An 18895-nucleotide genomic window follows, 5' to 3' on the forward strand; every position below is an offset into this window, starting at 1 on the left:
CTGACCGTTCTCAAACGGCTGTCTGGTCGAACAGTGAAGGATCATTGAATGCTGCTTCGTATGACCCGGCAGTCTTCACTTCCCTGCCTTCACCATGGGAGGAGCGCCAGGCTCGTAGTCTTGGGATGAATCACTTTCTCCGCTACCTCATTTGTACTAGGACGCATGGGGACACATTCTCTGCCAAAAATGCCATTGTTTTTGTGGAGAATATCGAGAACAAGTTCGGTGGAGTAGAGCCTCTCAGTAAGATGCAGTCAGGCTGCCTGTTGATCAAAGCTGCTTTTGCTGCGCAGTCTGCAGCTCTTCATGCTTCGGATGGTCTTGGCATTGTCCCCGTGCTTGAGATTGCCTTGGCAAGTTCCAGTGTCTATTACCCCTCGTCAATATCTGAGTATCGATCAGGTAATGATTTTTCATAGGGACATCATCCTGCAAACTGATGAACTCTGGGCTAATCTGGAGTGACAGGGCATTCGTTGTTAGACGTGTGCAGAAGGATCGAACAGACAACCGCACCGATACTGGCGCCTTCGTTCTGGGTTTTGAAGGGATACCCTCCCAAAGAAGCCCAAGGTTATGCGCTACAGATGTGACTTGAAGCCTTGCATCCCACCACCCAGGAGATGCTTTCGGTGGTTGCTTTTTGGGCGTATGTCTTCCTGCTGAAAGGCGAACCCTTTGTTTGGTAACTGTGGACACCCATTCCATGAGGGAAGCCCCTGTGTATCCGCCACCTGTGTGTGTGTGTGTGTGTGTGTGTGTGTGTGTGTGTGTGTGTTGTTACAACCGCAACTCCCCTCGTGCGCTGAATTACCCAGCTTACACGAGAGGAAAGCAGATCCAAGAGTACAAGTCCCTGGATCGCGTGTCTTACGCTGAGGCTCACCAAAAATGACTCTCCATCCAGTGTCATTTCCTTCAACGTTTGCCTCTGTTACTAACTGTTCCTTACCCCAGCCCCGCCCGCTCTGCAGTTACCAAGACCTTCCGTCCGGAAGCCACTCCCCCTCTGGCCGAAGAAGTGTTTCTCTTCTTCGGCGCCTGCCGGTGATTGGGCTCCTTTCCCCCCTACCCGTCCTGGGACCACTCTCTCTACCCGCGTCTCTCATGCCGGAAGCCTCCTACCACAACTCGCCCCCAAGGTCGCCCGCTCCCATCCGGTTCCCGATCTATGTCCTGCTCTCATCCACCACCGAAAGAGACGAAACAACTTAAATCCCCGGAGGAGCCATGTCACCCCCCGCAACCTGAGCCTGACATCCCTTTTATGGCTGTCACCCCATCCTAGTCGGTGACGACCACTGACAGTGACATGACCTCTTCTTTATGTCTAACCTGGACTCTAGCCACACGATCGTCCAGTGAAATTGCAACGGATACTGTCGTCACCTCCTATTCTGCATTCTGTCTTGCTCTTCAAGGAACACTCTTTCTTGATTAACCTTCTGCAACATTTCGTGGTTATCAAGCGTTCTGTGGGAACCGTGCCGTAACCTGGGGAAGCATCTGGCGGTGTCAGCACTTTGGTTCGCTCCGACGTCATTAGTGATTGGATCACCCTTCGTACCAACCTGGAAGCAATAGTGGTTTGAGTGCAAACGACTCCGGCAATCACCGTTTGCAATGTCTACCTCCCTTTCTCCCAGTTAGGCCACTTCCTTATGCTGAGTTGTCTCCCTTAATACAGCAACTCCCGCCCCCGTTTCTCCTCCTCGGGGATGGGTAGGTGTCTCCTAATTGACCATCTTATTACAGACTTGCCACCTGAAGACTAGCTGCATGCGAAAGCTTATCTCTGCTTCCTTGGCGACAGTCATCTTGGAGAAGCTTGGATCTTATCTCTTCACATTTGAAGGTACCAGTTTTGTCTCCTGTGCCATTCGATAATTCCCTTATCATCCCACATTTCCCATTCTCTTAGCGTACAAGCTGTTCGTTCTCTTGATATCTGTTCTCAGCTGGGACTAAAAGTTGTAATGCACCTGGCCTCTCTGCCAATCTCCCCTCCGTCCGCGTGACCTTTCGGCATCTGTTATGTCCAGTTTGAGTTCCAGCATGCCTCTTCTATACGGACAGCTCCAAAATCGTGGATCATGCTTCCACATATCCACTGGTGTGGAGCGCCATTCGCTGCTGGGAAGGTAGTATGTTTATGGCAGCGGTTGGCCGAACTTTACATTTTATTAAACTGGTGTCCCCTGACCATGCTTTAATATGTACTGATTCAGTGAGTAGACTCGAGGCTGTTGGCCGAGGCTATTCTTGCCACCCTTTGGTCTCCGCTATTTATGATCGTGTTGCTGACCTTCGTTGTGCGCCTGCTCAGTTCTCTTCGTTTGGGTCCCACGTCATGTGGGCTAGAGTAGGATTTACCCGCTTTCTCTTCGCTTCGCGTTCCCAGGTGCGGGTGCACAAGATCCTTGCTCGCTCGGCAATAGGACGACATGTGGTCGGTCACCACCCCGCTAATAAAATGCACAATCAAGGAGACTACCGCAACCTGACACCTGTCCTGCGTTTCCCAGAAGGAATCCCATAAACCTATGCCGTCTCGGCATCTTCCAGAAGGAATCTATAAACCTATGCCGCTTCGGCATCGATCATAACAGGTTAACCCAGTTTACTTGCAACTAGCCATCCGCGCATTGTGGACACGGAGTCTAATAGTCCGTAGCTCATACCTCTTGGAATGCCCCGTCGTTTAGGCCCTCCATTCTAAGTATGGATTTCGGTCTCTGTGCCTCTAATATTGGCGGACGATTCACTGATGGATGTCTTGGTTCTCTTCTCTCCATCAAAGCGGTTTCTATTGTCATTTAAAAGGTTTTAATCTTATCTCCGAAGCACGAACAGGGTATTTCGGGATGCATCTTGCTCTGTATGCTAGGTCTCGGAGTTCCCTGACTGCCCCCTTGACCAGGCTGTCATTTTGCTTTTACTGTGTTCCACAAGATTTTGTATTTGATTTGCCGCCTCTGTTGTACCCTGTTTTCTGTTCTACTGCCGCACTCTGTTGAATAGTGTGCGCTCTTGACTCAAATGGATAAGGGATGGGGCAGGTTTGGTTGGGTCGTCTCTTGTCGAATGCAGAGCCCAGGAATGCCCACTTGCTGACTTCCCTCTATTTCCTGCAGTTTTATCTACAGTCCAAAAGATGTCTATTACGTTTTTAGCATTCTCGCTTGTGCTGTTATCAATCTCTCGAATAAATGAAGAAGAAACTTCCTCGGTAGACGTCTCTACTACTGGTTGCACCACTCGCAGATCGAGGGACTGATGACCTTGTTGTTTAGTCTCTTACCACCTCCTCTGCCCCCCTCCCAAAAAAATAAACCAATTAACTTTAGTCATCTGCTACAGCGCACTGAGGACGCTTCGAAATGAAAGAATACTAACGGTTATTTACCGAATAACAACTAGTAGAAGCCGACCTCGGGAAAGATCAGTTTGGATTCCGTAGAAACACTGGAACACGTGAAGCAATACTGACCTTACGACTTATCTTAGAAGAAGGATTAAGGAAAGGCAAACCTACGTTTCTAGCATTTGTAGACTTAGAGAAAGCGTTTGACAATGTTGACTAGAATACTCTTTCAAATTCTAAAGGTGGCAGGGGTAAAATACAGGGAGCGAAAGGCTATTTACAGTTTGTACAGAAACCAGATGGCAGTTATAAGAGTCGAGGGACATGAAAGGGAAGCAGTGGTTGGGAAGGGAGTAAGACAGGGTTGTAGCTTCTCCCCGATGTTATTCAATCTGTATATTGAGCAAGCAGTAAAGGAAACAAAAGAAAAATTCGGAGTAGGTATTAAAATCCATGGAGAAGAAATAAAAACTTTGAGGTTCGCCGATGACATTGTAATTCTGTCAGAGACAGCAAAGGACTTGGAATGGACAGTGTCTTGAAAGGAGGATATAAGATGAACATCAACAAAAGCAAAACGAGGATAATGGAATGTAGTCTAGGTAAATCGGGTGATGCTGCGGGTATCAGTTTAGGAAATGACACACTTAAAGTAGTAAAGGAGTTTTGCTATTTGGGGAGCAAAATAACTGATGACGGTCGAAGTAGAGAGGATATAAAATGTAGACTGGCAATGGCAAGGAAATCGTTTCTGAAGAAGAGAAATTTATTAACATCGAGTATAGATTTAAGTGTCAGGAATTCATTTCTGAAAGTATTTGTATGGAGTGTAGCCATGTATGGAAGTGAAACATGGACGATAAATAGTTTGGACAAGAAGAGAATAGAAGCTTTCGAAATGTGGTGCTACAGAAGAATGCTGAAGATTAGATGGGTAGATCACATAACTAATGAGGAAGTATTGAATAGGATTGAGGAGAAGAGAAGTTTGTGGCACAACTTGAACAGAAGAAGGGTTCGGTTGGTAGGACATGTTCTGAGGCATCAAGGGATCACCAATTTAGTATTGGAGGGCAGCGTGGAGGGTAAAAATCGTAGAGGGAGACCAAGAGATGAATACCTAAGCAGATTCAGAAGGATGTAGGTTGCAGTAGGTACTGGGAGATGAAGAGGCTTGCACAGGATAGAGTAGCATGGAGAGCTGCATCAAACCAGTCTCAGGACTGAAGACAACAACAACGACAGAAACAGACTTAAGATAGTGATGACTTGAGAAGGAAGCACATCACTTGTTGTAATAACAGGCGTCGAGTTAAGTTTGGCGACAAGATTAAATAGAATGTAACTAGTTCATGTACTGTAATTTTTTAGTCTCGTTTGGGTGAATATGATTTGCTACATCGTAAGCCACTTTATGGTGCATGGCAGTGTGTACGTGCATGTTGGACCTGGTACACCGTCTAGCCATTTGATTTCCTGTTTCATTGACGAGTGGTGGGGGAAAAGTGTCTAGATGTCTCCGTAAGAGCCCTGGTTTCTCATCTTCGTGATCCTTAAGCGAAACTTACCTAACGTGTTAATAGAACCTACCGGTATCAAATACAGCATCCTGTCTCAATTGCTTCGATGTCTTCCTTTAATTCAACCTGACGGTTATCTCAAACACGCTGACGGTACTGAAGTAGTAGTCTCTTAGTGTTCCATAAGCTGTCGCTTTTACAAATTAACCACACTTTACTAAAAATTCGTCCAATAAACCGACGTTTACTATTCGCCTTTTATTCGTTCAATTTCATGTCCTTTTGCGACGTTACTTCTAGATATTTAATCGCTGTGACTGTCAAGCAGCACATTGAAAAATGCTGTATTCGAACATTACCGGTTTGTTTCCTATTCATGTCCGTCAACTTACATTTTATTACACTTATAGCAAGCTGCCATTCCTCAGACCAACTAGAATTTTTGCCTGCGTTGTCTTGTATCCTTGTACAGTCACTCAACGACCACACCTTTTCGTACATCACAGGATTCGCGCAGCCACAGTTGTATACCCTCTACCCAAACAAACAACCGATTTTGGACCACACAAGGGCCTTTTCGATTTTTTAATGGAAGAGAATTTTGACAAGTGAAATAAAGGAAGCTACCACTCCATGTACTCCATAACTACTGCAGCCGACCTGTACTCCACCTACCCTGGATCACGATCGATGGATTATCAGAAGGGCGGTCACAAAATTTTGCTGTTCTATAGTTCAGCGAGTAACTGTCATATTGCAATCATGAAGTTCGATATTCGACCAAAGATTAGTCATAGTGTCTTTAGCTTTACCCATACTTTCCTTGCTTAACATTTGTTTGGTTTTTTGTAATCTGTCCGCATGCAAAATGCAGCATTTTAATGGCTTTGTTTTTACCTACGTAAATAAGGTGTTGGTTCGTGGAGAGTATGTTAACAGGAAGGTGTTAGGTCACATCACAAGGTCAGTGGAACTTAGTTCGTTCAGTCCTATTGGCCAGTAGTCGTTCCAACACTATATATGAATTTGTGTTCATGTGAAGAGTACGGTCCCGTGCTTAGGTCGGCTGTTCATGTTCGTTATGAGACATTGGCAACAAATACGGCATATTCTGCCGTTGGCCGTGTTTGGTTAATATTTTCCGCTGCCCCGCAGTGTTTGTGATGCATCGTCCTCTTTTGATCGTTTCCTCTTTAGTACTGGAATAATTTGATTACCTGTCAACCCCCAATTGTTGCAGTAGTTAAACAAAATTATGGCTCTTCAGCATATGGAACGGCGAGATTCAAACAGTTTCAAAGAGTTTTTTCATAAGAAAGTTTGTCTTGTTGGACTCCACAGTCAACGTCTCTTTGCACCATTTTATTACGAAAATAGTTTTTCAGTAATCCGTATCTTGATCAGGTGGGTTGTAGTGCTTTGTATGTGGAATGTAGATCACTATCACTGAAACTCGTTGTTAAAATTGACTAATGCGAAACGTACAAGGGTTGGGATACCAGTCAGTGCAGCTCTCTAAAGGCAATTCCTTACGGGGGAAATATTCGTGTCAATAGTGACGTCCGCAGTCTTAAAACAGCGGTTTAATCGCATAAAACTGTTACACAAATTGAAGCTACACTTCGGGCCTAAATAATTCGCACTTACCATAAACCGAAAGTACAATCTAGACATTTGCAGGATTGCAGAAATTTTCAACAAACTGCTTAACTTCTGATTGAGTTTAATTGCGTAGGCTTCCGCGGTCGGTCAGTTGATATTAAAATTCTGTTGGCGTGGTATCGCTTGATGATATAATAACTACTACTGGCTGAAATCAACGTTTCAACAACAGTAATTTTTTATTGATTTGTTTTCGTAGTTTTCATTCAGGTTTCATTGAACATTTCTCGCGTTACAGATGTGCTGATGGTGCTTCATATCGTCGCTTTTCGCGTCAATTATCTAACTTCTGGAATTAAATCTCGAACATAGCTTTTATACATACTACTAGCCTCACACGCTCTTGTGAATAGAAATGCTCTTGAAACACTGTTAATCGGCTGACTGAGGTGGGTCGTATTTTCGGTGGGTAGGAATGCCTCTACGATCGGACCATGTTCTTGGTAAGTGGCGAAGTCGATTGTAACATACCTGCGGATTAATTAACGTTTGCAGGACGTGTAGATCCCGAAATTCATTTTTACAAAGAAAGTAATACTGTGGCAGGATGAGTAGCCCAAGAAATGGATGGTAATGGTACTGTTTACATAACAGGCGTTGAACAGGTTACAGTAAAAGTTTATTTTAAATTCTTTGTTTATTAAAATATTAACCAAAACAAAAGTTATTAATACAACGATCACTTGTAAAAATAATTATTCAGGATTGCAGTAATACATTATATAATCATATTGATGAATGTTGAAACTGCTACTTGAACCAGTATGTGCAAGATAAGTTTGGCATTTGTAATTCTACCTACGAAAGACAGAACGCCTCATTACACAGATACCTCAGGAAACATGCGAGCTATTTGCTTTGGTTCTTATTTCCTAATGACATGTCATTCAAAATCGACAGGATGACATTCGTTGTGGACGAATAGATTTAGTTAGCATATTGTTCTTCGTGGTTAACTTGACACATCATGTGAAAACGATTTTTCACATATTTAACAACTTCAGTGTTACTGTGTTAAAAGTACATAGAGCGCCGAATAACGGCAAGGGCGGAACACCTCTCAATGATTCTGTGTAGCTAGCCCCCCCCCCCCCCTCCCTCCTCCTCCTCCTCCTCCTCCTCCTCCATAACTGGCGGGGTAAGTCAAAAGATTGGAGGAAGACAAGAACATACCATATCCTAAAATATTGCTATTTTTAAACCAATCTTTCGTTGAGGTCAGCTTTACTTTTTTGCCGTACTTGGTAACGCCTAAATCAAATTAAATGAAAGGAAGGAAACATTGAGTACAATATGTAAAGAAAGGATAACGTAGCAACAAAACATTACCTGTTGTCTGTTGATAGTCAAAGAACTCCAAAATTTTAGACTTGACAGACATTACTTAAGAAATAGTGAGACTCGCATAAGATAAAAAAAAATCCACAGTCTTGATCCGTAATGAACAGTTATAGTACTGCTGAACACCCCGTCGTAACTTTCATTTTTACCTGCCGCAAAAAAAGGCACTTCTCTGCCAAATAATGAGCACACGCGACCGACTTCTACCTACTGATGGTATGCGAGCGGAGAGCAGTAGTGGACTCGGTGGAAAGCAGTGTGGTGGAGCTGAGCGTCAATCCATCGGTGCCGCAGCCAGCGGCACAGCTCGTCGTGAGGGAATGTTGGCCATCAGGACAAAGCCCGCGCCTGGCCTTGGACGTGGCAACAGCGCGCCTGCCGGCCCTCAGAGCCGAGTGCCGCAACAGGTTGTCTGCTATTGACCCGCGCAACTGGCCGCCTTCAACCTCCGCCTACACCACCTACGCACTCATAGCGTATTGTTGTAGCAATGTGCCGTCAACAATCGACGCACAGGCTCTAAAATTCTCATTGCTGCGTAGCCTATGGGTGACAAATGCCAGGCAGAGTTGCTAAATGATGTATCGTGGCGCTAATCTGAAACGTGCTTCGAACTTACCCATCACCCTATTTGTAGATAGTAAACATGAATGTTCAGATATATTCGAAAACTTTGTATGAAACTACCGGAGATTTCTTGCCATTGTGTATTCGATCAATGATCACATTTAAAGAGCTCCCCTTTGCTCTTGAGATTCGCTTGAAATTAGTTTTTCTCGGTTGCAATATTTAACGATTGTAATACATTACTGTGCAACGAACATGTCTAAGAATTAAGAATCGTTCTCACTTTTTGTGTCAGAATAACGTCAGTAGCAGACAACTGTGTGCGTGCAGGTATAAAAGCTTGTACACACCGGAAGCCTCATGTGTCCACACGAAAATTAGTACAAGCTCTCAAAAATACAGTTGTAATATTATAACTACGATTGACGGGAAGTAACGTTTATTCTTCGTATTACTGAAATACATGGCGAGTTAAATTGATTTGTGTCAGTAACTGAGGATACACACGGATCTTCTGCTGGTTCGATACTGTCGAAATGCATAAAACTCATGGGTCAGTGTGCAGTTTCAAAAATGCAAAGGGTACTGGGAAATAGTTGCGTATCGTTCACTTTTGTTTTACTCCTGAAAATAATTTTCAGTACTGGTACATTCACTGTATCTCATTTACACAATCTATCAAATCTTTAGTTCTAAATGTGTTATAAAATCTGGGCGCACTAATTAACGCATACGAGATAACACTACTTCGTGCAGAGTCACGACCTGGATAGAAATCGGTGTAGTAGAGCAAGATCAATGGTATGTCTAGGCGCTTGAGGACTTTCACCTTGATACCTCAGAAATAAAAATAGTACTTCTTTCGAACGTTTTCATAAACATGGGTCGAAACGCCAACCCTAGCTTTGGGTAGCTACTGAATGAAGAAAAAAAATTGCATCCGATTTCTCTGGGATTTCTTGTAAACCTCCGTATGTGTGTTGGTAACCGTTACAACACTTCCCTTGCCTTAAAGAAAATAAACAATTTTTGTGTTCAAAGTTAGGCATAAGCATCTCTAAAAAGTTATTCATGTAACCAGGCGAGCTATTTAGAATATTACAGAACCTCTTGCATCACGAAAAACTGTAGCTTTTGCTCGAAGAAAAAGAAAGCCGCTACTCCTCGAATTGCAAGATTGCTCCTCGAATTGCAAGATTGCTCCTCGAATTGCAAGATTGCTCCTCGAATTGCAAGATTGCTCCTCGAATTGCAAGATTGCTCCTCGAATTGCAAGATTGCTCCTCGAATTGCAAGATTGCTCCTCGAATTGCAAGATTGCTCCTCGAATTGCAAGATTGCTCCTCGAATTGCAAGATTGCTCCTCGAATTGCAAGATTGCTCCTCGAATTGCAAGATTGCTCCTCGAATTGCAAGATTGCTCCTCGAATTGCAAGATTGCTCCTCGAATTGCAAGATTGCTCCTCGAATTGCAAGATTGCTCCTCGAATTGCAAGATTGCTCCTCGAATTGCAAGATTGCTCCTCGAATTGCAAGATTGGTCTGCCCGGTTGGTCGACACTTTCCGTCCCTGCGAGACTTGTGCTGCACAAATATTGTCTTAGGTGAGTCAACCTGAGCAGGAAGCCTAAAATACGTGAATTTGTACAAAAAACATTTCATGAAGGAATGATCTACGGTCATACCCGTAGAAATAATAAACCAAATATCTGAAACTTGCTGGCAGATTAAAACTGTGTGCAGGGCTGAGACTCGAACTCGGGACCTTTGCCTTTTGCGGGCAAGTGCTCTACCATCTGAGTTACCCAAGCATGACTCAGGATCCGTCCTCACAGCTTCAGTTCCGCCAGTATCTCGTCTCCTACGTGCCAAACTTACTTTCTTCCAGAAGTTCTAGCCCTGCAAAGTTCGCTGGAGAGCTTCTGTGAAGTTCGGAAGGTGGGAAACGAGGTGGTGGAGGAATTGAAGCTGTGAGGTCGGGTCCTGACTAGTGCTTCGGTAGCTCAGATGGTAGAGCACTTGCCGCGAAAGGCAAAGGTCCCGAGTTCGAGTCTCGGTCTGGCACACAGTTTTAATCTGCCAGGAAGTTTCATATCAGCGCACACTCCGTTGCAGAGTAAAAATTTCATTCTGGGGACCAAATATCTACTTACAAATCACTTTTACTTCCAATGCACCCACTTGAAATTTGAGTGAGTAGCAACTACAAGGAAACTAATTGGAGTTACTTCGCCCCTTAGTAAGTGCATGTATGGGCAGGTAGTCACATTCTCATTTGAGCGCCATGTTGTTTCTCTTTCCAGGTTTCTTCAAAGATTTTGGATAGGGATTCCGGTGTCTTCAAAGATTTTGGATAGGGATTCCACGAATGAAATCTAAGAAAATGTGCCCGGTTGATGTTCGGTTTAGTCATGCAGGGCACCAGTTTGTTTACATACAACTAAAGCTATTGTACATCCGAGTCGAGTAAAAGATACATTAAACTGTTCAGTGTACCAACAACGGAAGCCTGCACCGCACCCCCTCAGATGTAGTGGTAAAATGGTTCAGTAACTATCCCGTCAAAAACGGAACACAGATAAAGCATGAAAACTGGAAGGAGGTGTACTTCACTATGAAAAAATTAGTAAACTTTCTACGTTCAATATGTGGAACCTCACCGTTTAGTGGTAGTGTGGGCACGGTGTTATATTGCAAAGCGGGAGATCAGTGCTCAAATCTCCATGTCTTCACAAAATTCTGAAATTTCTATCCAGCAATTAACGTGTCTGCCCTCCTTCTGTACTCTTTGCAGTTGTCCCGCTATACATTGGTTACAAAATACGAGTAATGTGGTAAGAACATACAACCGTCGCAAGTAAATGTGAGGAATAGTGAGAGCAGGCGATATGCCGCTCAAACTTCTCAGAGAAGAGAGAATAAGAAACAGATGTGAACTGGGTTCATGTAAAGGAATTCAAGAGTCAACTTCCAAAACGGAACGCAAGAGTCAAAAGGTGTGATACTTGTGTAAACCAAGTAATAGGTATATATGTAGTCTGGAGGCGCCTTCCTTACACCTCGCTGTTGCAAACAGACGTTGCACGACGACATGGATCCAATTTTGAATACAGTGCACAGACACGGCAGTGACGGGCGGACAGTTGATAATTTTTGTGTGTGTGTGTGTGTGTGTGTGTGTGTGTGTGTGATCTCCCCCTTCGCAGTTAAACATCATGACAAAATAACCACGATGCTGTGCGCTCGAATACGCACTATGTTGCACGTCTTTGGCGTGGACCGTTCACCATTTTGCTTCTTTTTTCACAGTTCGGTACATCTTTGTTTTCATGCCTGACGGGCTTCAGTTTTCGACTGTCTACTGGGCAATGTTACCGGTAGATCTGAGGGGGGGTGCCACTTGCTATTTTCCTTCTAAGTGCAGTTTTTATTTTAACCCTTAACTCGCGAGGTGACGTTCCTGTAACGGCATACCACGAGGTGGGGTCTCCAGGACCCTTATATTTAAACAGAGATTTAAGGCAAAAATCACATGAAACTTTTAATTTATGCTAGCCTATATAACATTTTGACAGTTTTTTAAGTGGTTTTTGAATGCTCCTATATTATTCTATTGCAGTAAACAAAGCCTGCAGGAGTTAACTATTTATCACACAAAAGCACATAATTTTGTGTGGTTTTTTAAATGTTACACATAAATTGGACTGTTAGAGTACTGAATTTTGCAATCTGAAAAATTATATAATCTTTGTAGCAAGTAAATTTCCAAATAAATTTAAATTCTATAAATTTGCGCATAAAAATTCCACCCGATAGTTACAAAAAGAAAGTATGTCAAATTGACATTCATTGCTGGAAACTACGTTTTTCTTATCACCACTCAGAACGCATTCTATTTGAACAGACACGTTAAGTATTTCATTGAAGAAACCCCTCACAACTTTTCCGAAGTTCTTCCTCCGAATGATGATCTTGTCCGGTAGCAGAACTATGATCACTGGTTAATGCAAAATCGTCGACTTCGTTGTTTATTTCTTCATCCGTATCACTGACACGTTCCTCCATCTACCGACTAACAATTTCATCAAACTCGGGAAAGTTAACGACGACACATCCGTGCGAACACATTTTGAGCTATAGGGTACCGAACAGAAGAAATCAGGTACGTAGTTCACGAAGCGCGATCTACTCCAAATCATATCAATAACACGTGTCAACAATAAACACAGAAGGTGAAAACGCAACTGACAACAAAACATCGTAGGCTTGGTAATTGGAGGAGGTCACAGGGAGTATAGAAGCATTCCACCACAACCGGCCGTGGGGAGTGAGTTCGAAAATTCTCACGCAGTCTGAGACCACACCTCGTGAGTTACGGGTTAAAACACTTCCGTTATCATATTAACTCTCTTAAGACTAGTTACGTTCCGCTTTGGCTGGAATAAATTTCCCACTCAGCTACAACAGCTCGTGTTTCAACCGCATATCTCGCGGGATACCCGAAATTAACGTCGCTGGATACCCGATAACGTCGCTGGGTACTCTTGCATGAGCTCGTATCCTACAGATTCTCCACATTTGCCGCACGGCTGACGGTTCGCGAATATACGGTTACGTTTCTTCTGGTAGGCCAGAGTTGGATATGCTGTCCGACACAAAACAGCCATTAAAGGACCAACCGTCCCAAGTGCCTCATGCCTTACATGGTTGTAGTTGAGCGTGCGGGAATTTCTGGCTCCTCTCGTCCAAGCATCATACACTGAAGTTTGTCGGGAGGACTTTCTAGGGGCTTGCAGTTCCCCCTCTTCCACTCCTCACGGAACGTACCGGACGCATCCATAAATTTTTCGTGCCCACCACAGGAACAGAACAACATGTGAAATAAAGTACGTTGGCATTAATGACAGGAGATCCAGGTAGCGTTCTTGGTAAAACCATCACACACCAGCGAATAATTATATTGGACTACAAGGGAATCGAGCTTGCGCTCCGTCTCTAATGACCTCGTTGTCGACGGGACGTTAAACACTAACCACCACCACCACCACCACCACCACTACAAGGGAATATTAGCGTGATCGAAGACTGGTTGTGTATGACGGTTCGTGATGCGTGGTTGCTTGTGTTTGTAAATCCAGTATTCCATTGTGTTAAAACGAATCGCTTGCGTTGAATATCTCTATAAAATATACTGCTTCATTCATATGTTGAAATCGTCTGTTGCTTTAATGTTCATTTAATAATAGTGCCACAAAGACCACCGTTGCTAATTGGAACACCACTAACCTGCACACGCACCGTGTCGTCTTCGAGCAAATTTGATCCGAGATAGTTTATCCCTTTCGATTGAGATGCAGCATTGATTATTCATTAAAATGAAAAAGAACTGACGGCCGCAAAACGCGTTAATCACGTATCAAAATAATGCAATTAGTGGTGCTAGGGGATTTAAACGGTTTCATAATATTTGGTATCTACTATTGAGATGGGAGTGATTTAGAAGTGAGTTGACTTCCCTCTGTCAGTGATTCAACCGCAGGAAATGTTTTAGAGTAATGAACACTTCAAATATTTTGTTCACTGTTATGTCGCTGTCGCCTTTCCAACTGCCTAAACATGTTTGCTCTTGTATATACTATCGTTGTTACGTACTATTAACAGAGATGTTACTTACTTTGCAGGTGAAACTGGACAAAAACAATGGCAAACCGTCCAAGGTGATACACATCCGCAACATCCCTAACGACGTGACAGAGGCTGAAATCATCCACTTGGGGATACCATTCGGTCGAGTCACCAATGTGCTTGTCCTCAAAGGAAAGAATCAGGTACGTATTCGTGGAAACCAACAGGGCATAGCACAGTTGTCTTCGCATGCGCTTTGCGCATTTTGACTGCTCACCTAAACACTTTAAACAACACTGGAGTCCCATTGGAAAGCGAGGCTATAAGTGTCAGCAAATTTCTCCGTATTGTATGGGAAACCATCAAAATGAATCGTTCGGCAAGTAAACCGCGTTCGAGGCTGCGAGAATTCTCTTTGTGAATGAATTAGCTTCAAATAGTTGGACGTCACACTATACAGCGGGTTACTAGACTTTGTCGCTGTGTACCACTTCAATTTTTAGAAATTTTGGCCTACCATTATAGCATGTTCAGTTTTTTACTAACCTTGAGGGATGAGGGTGTGAGGTTTTCCATCCTTTGCAGTTTTAAAACTAGCCAGTTATGAAGACCAGGTTAGTATCAGTTTTCGTCCACGAGACTGAGGGCCATAGACACGGGTTTCCATGTAGATGCCGTGTTTCTTGACTTCCGCAAGGCGTTCGATACAGTTCCCCACAGTCGTTTAATGAACAAAGTAAGAGCGTATGGACTATCAGACCAGTTGTGTGATTGGATTGAAGAGTTCCTAGATAACAGAACGCAGCATGTCATTCTCAATGGAGAGAAGTCTTCCGAAGTAAGAGTGATTTCAGTTGTGCCACAGGGGAGTGTCGTAGGACCGTTGCTATTCACAATATACATAAATGACCTTGTGGGTGACATCGGAAGTTCACTGAGGCTTTCTGCGGATGATGGTGTGGTATATCGAGAGGTTGTAACAATGGAAAATTGTACTGAAGTGCAGGAGGATCTGCAGCGAATTGACGCATGGTGCAGGGAATGGCAATTGAATCTCAATGTAGACAAGTGTAATGTGCTGCGAATACATAGAAAGATAGATCCCGTATCATTTAGCTACAAGATAGCAGGTCAGCAACTGGAAGCAGTTAATTCCATAAATTATCTGGGAGTGCGCGTTAGGAGTGATTTAAAATGGAATGATCATATGAAGTTGATCGTCGGTAAGGCAGATGCCAGACTGAGATTGATTGGAAGAATCCTAAGGAAATGCAATCAGAAAACAAAGGAAGTAGGTTACAGTACGCCTGTTCGCCCACTGCATGAATACTGCTCAGCTGTGTGGGATCCGTACCAGATAGGGTTGATAGAAGAGATAGAGAAGATCCAACGGAGAGCAGCGTGCTTCGTTACAGGATCATTTAGTAATCGCGAAAGCGTTATAGAGGTGATAGATAAACTCCAGTGGAAGACTGCAGCAGAGACGCTCAGTAGCTCGGTACGGGCTTTTGTTGAAGTTTCGAGAACATACCTTCACCGAGGAGTCAAGCAGTATATTGCTCCCTCCTACGTATATCTCGCAAAGAGACCATGAGGATAAAATCAGAGAGATTAGAGCCCACACAGAGGCATACCGACAATCCTTCTTTCCACGAACAATACGAGACTGGAGTAGAAGGGAGAACCGATAGAGGTATTCAAGGTACCCTCCGCCACACACAGTCAGGTGGCTTGCGGAGTATGGATGTAGATGTAGAATAAAATTTGCAATTCATTTGGATTAATTTTTTATATAACTTGGTTTTCTTTGGAACAGTCAATAGGTTTACCAACTAACTCGGAGTGCTTGGAATTCTGTTTCCATAGTTTCCTGGCTTAAAAATCGCTTCGTGGCTAAATACAAAAATGTACAAATCTCACAATAAAGTTAAACCTCACAACACAGTTTACAGCAGTTAAGAATAGACTCGTTGTAATACAAGCATTCCGGTTACAGACGCAGGCTTTCTTTGTATCGTTGGTGTCATTTATCGTAACGCCCAGCGGAGCGACGGGAACAATAACAAACCGTTCGCTATGTAATGACTGCTACAGTCACACCATGGTGCACCGCGTAAGTTGGCAGCAGTTGCAAAGCGGCCCGAAAAGTTGGTAACAACCACCCGCAAGTCCCGATAAAAATATCGCCAACCCCTCCAACAAACCAAATGCCGCCAGGGCAGCGACGACTAATGGAGGGAGATGTGGCCTTCCTATGCCTTTTGTGTAGTCAGAAATCAGCTTTTAGCGGTAAATCAATTTTCTCTAACGGATGCCACTTTCATTGCAATTTTTCTCATTTTCATTTTACTTCAAACATAAAATAACGTAAGAGAGCAATGTTACTAAACACCAGTACGTGTTTTGTTTACTTTTACATACTGCATGAAAGGTTCGTGCCACCAGAATCTCTGAACCCCTGCCTTATGTTGACACGAGATAAATCTTTCCTGAAATGGGATTATCATGTGTTGGATTTTATTGTTGTGCACTTGTTGAATGGTAGGCTATGGAAAACAGTTCGTTGTATCATCAACCAAAACTCACCAAATCCCATGTTTTGCCAAGGACTCTGATTGAGAGGGGAGAATGAATCGTGATGGCTAGTTCGATGCCCACTCCTTAGCTCCACGTTGCAAGTGAATCGCTATTCTATATCCGTGAGAGTTGGAATACGCCTTAATAAATACAGATACGGTGACGCATGTCTCATCTCGGAAGAGAGTTTGCCTTGAACGCGCGGCTAGGGGCCTCCATACAAATCTCTCTGTCAAATTATTTTATTCCATCATTCCTTTCTCGGGCGTCGCCGCGGGCGATGCCGTTCACGACGGGCCTTTGAAATTCATAACGAGGCTAATGACGCAGCTCGACAAAGGAGAAGGAACATCGTTGCTCTTCTTCCCCCTCCACTTACCACCTCCTCCTCCTCCTGGGAGGAAAACCGCCTAGCGCACGATATTGTCTTTATTATTTCCTTACGTCGCTTGTATATTCCGTATCATTAGGTTTTCCTGCCCTCCAAAGCGCGGTTTGCGTTGTGCCAGACAGTAATTGTGCTTCCCTTTCACCTGTAGTACCGCGACGCTAGACATAAATTGTGCTTCGGGACACGACGTTATTAGTGGCGGAACAAAGCCTATCGCAAGACGAACAGTTCTTCGGCCTTACCTGTCTGGTGGGTCCCGGGTGCGCACGCCGAACGTAAGTGCGTTGTGTGTGTGTGTGTGTGTGTGTGTGTGTGTGTGTGTGTGTGTGTGTGTTTGCGCGCGCGCACGTTTAGGTAGCCACTCGCTTAACTTTGTACAGCGCGCAGTCTGTGCCGAAGTTGGCCGGCGCTCCAACATGGGTTTCTTTTTTTTCCGAGCTTTTAACTCGCCGCAAACGTATCTAATTAAAACTGTTTTGTAAAACAAGCCCCCGTAACAAATATAATTATCCTTGTTCCATTAGATTAGCCCCTGTGGTGTACCATACCAGTGGCCACCTCTCTCCCTCCCCTCACCACTCCTCTCTCCCCCTTCTATCCCCACTACCCCTTACTCTCACTTGCGCAGCTGCGCCCGTCTTTTATTCGCGGGAGTACGAAATCGAATTTCATGCCCGGCGTCCCAGGCGCAATCAGTTTAGTTTCACCTTAAGTTGTGGTCCCAGAAGGGCTCGCAGGGAGCATGGGCAACTGAGAATGCTGGCTCATTAGATACTCCCTGCAGTCGGTAGAGATTGTAAATGCAGTAGGGCCACAAATCCGTCACAACGATCTTTTTCTCGTGTTCCAGATCCGTCCACTTGACCGTGTGAGATGTTCTAATTGAAGCATTCTGCTAGTACTTTCGTTGTTCAGTTTTAGTCTCCCCTTCATTACGTATATTACTCGAATTCCTTCGCCCTCTTTGCAGACCCATCTAAATGGTCACGGCGCATGGAATAGGTATGCAACATTTTTACATAATATATTTGGTAACATCAGCGCACGTACCAAATTCATCAGTATTAATACTTAAAATTCATATCCTTCATTTTCGCGCTGACAGGTGGAACACTATTGCAGGTACATCTAAGGCATCTAGAGGGACCGATGAGGGAGAGACTTGCATTAAAGTATCTCAATATCGACAAAGTGTTTGTTTTGAATTTGAATGTTTATAATTAAGTGCTTATTGCCAGTTTTGATTGTGTAGCATTTACACACGGACATTTAATGCAAAACACGTTAAAAAAATAGGTTGCTCAGGGAGCAAGAGATGTATGCATCGCCTGCTCTCTGTGTATGTCTAGGCCCTTTACACCAGCATGTACCCATTTTTTGAGTCATTGTTCGCTGTTGCATTCTTCGTCTACTTGAAATGGACGAAAATCATTTTTTGTTCGGCTTTAAAAATAGTTAGCACCTTTGATGTTCCCTGTCTAGAACTCCATCTTCTCTCTCTGTAATGAAGCTCCGTGCAATGTAATCCTCTTTGCAGGTATTTTCTCTCTTCAGTACCTTATTATGTATTTTCGTTCTAATCTGAAGGCTCATTCCTTCGCACTGTAGTTGAAAAGCTACATGCTATGCTTTGGTTAGGTTTCGACAGCATAGTTAGTGATAAAACAGTTACAATAGTAAAATTGAGTTAAAAAAGGTGGGAAGATCACATTCCTTTTTATATCTGAATCAATTGTGGAATTGAACTAGTGACCAATTGCAAGATTTTTTGGAATATGTAGCTTTTAGAAATAAGTTTCTCATAATTGTCTCCACGGTATAATAAAATCTGCACTGTTGCAAAGA

General features: G+C 43.6%; 1 protein-coding gene across 4 annotated transcripts in view; it reads left to right on the forward strand.

Moving 5' to 3' along the window:
• LOC124794879 (polypyrimidine tract-binding protein 1) overlaps positions 1 to 18895 on the forward strand; it is a 264872-nt gene that overhangs the window by 89718 nt on the left and 156259 nt on the right. For all 4 annotated transcript variants that reach the window (XM_047258570.1, XM_047258579.1, XM_047258586.1 and 1 more), the window contains exon 3: positions 14139 to 14285. In XM_047258570.1, the coding sequence (XP_047114526.1) occupies positions 14139 to 14285 (147 nt within the window). The remainder of the gene's footprint in view (positions 1 to 14138; positions 14286 to 18895) is intronic.

Source organism: Schistocerca piceifrons, chromosome 1 (assembly GCF_021461385.2).
Source record: "Schistocerca piceifrons isolate TAMUIC-IGC-003096 chromosome 1, iqSchPice1.1, whole genome shotgun sequence".
NCBI lineage: Eukaryota > Metazoa > Arthropoda > Insecta > Orthoptera > Acrididae > Schistocerca > Schistocerca piceifrons.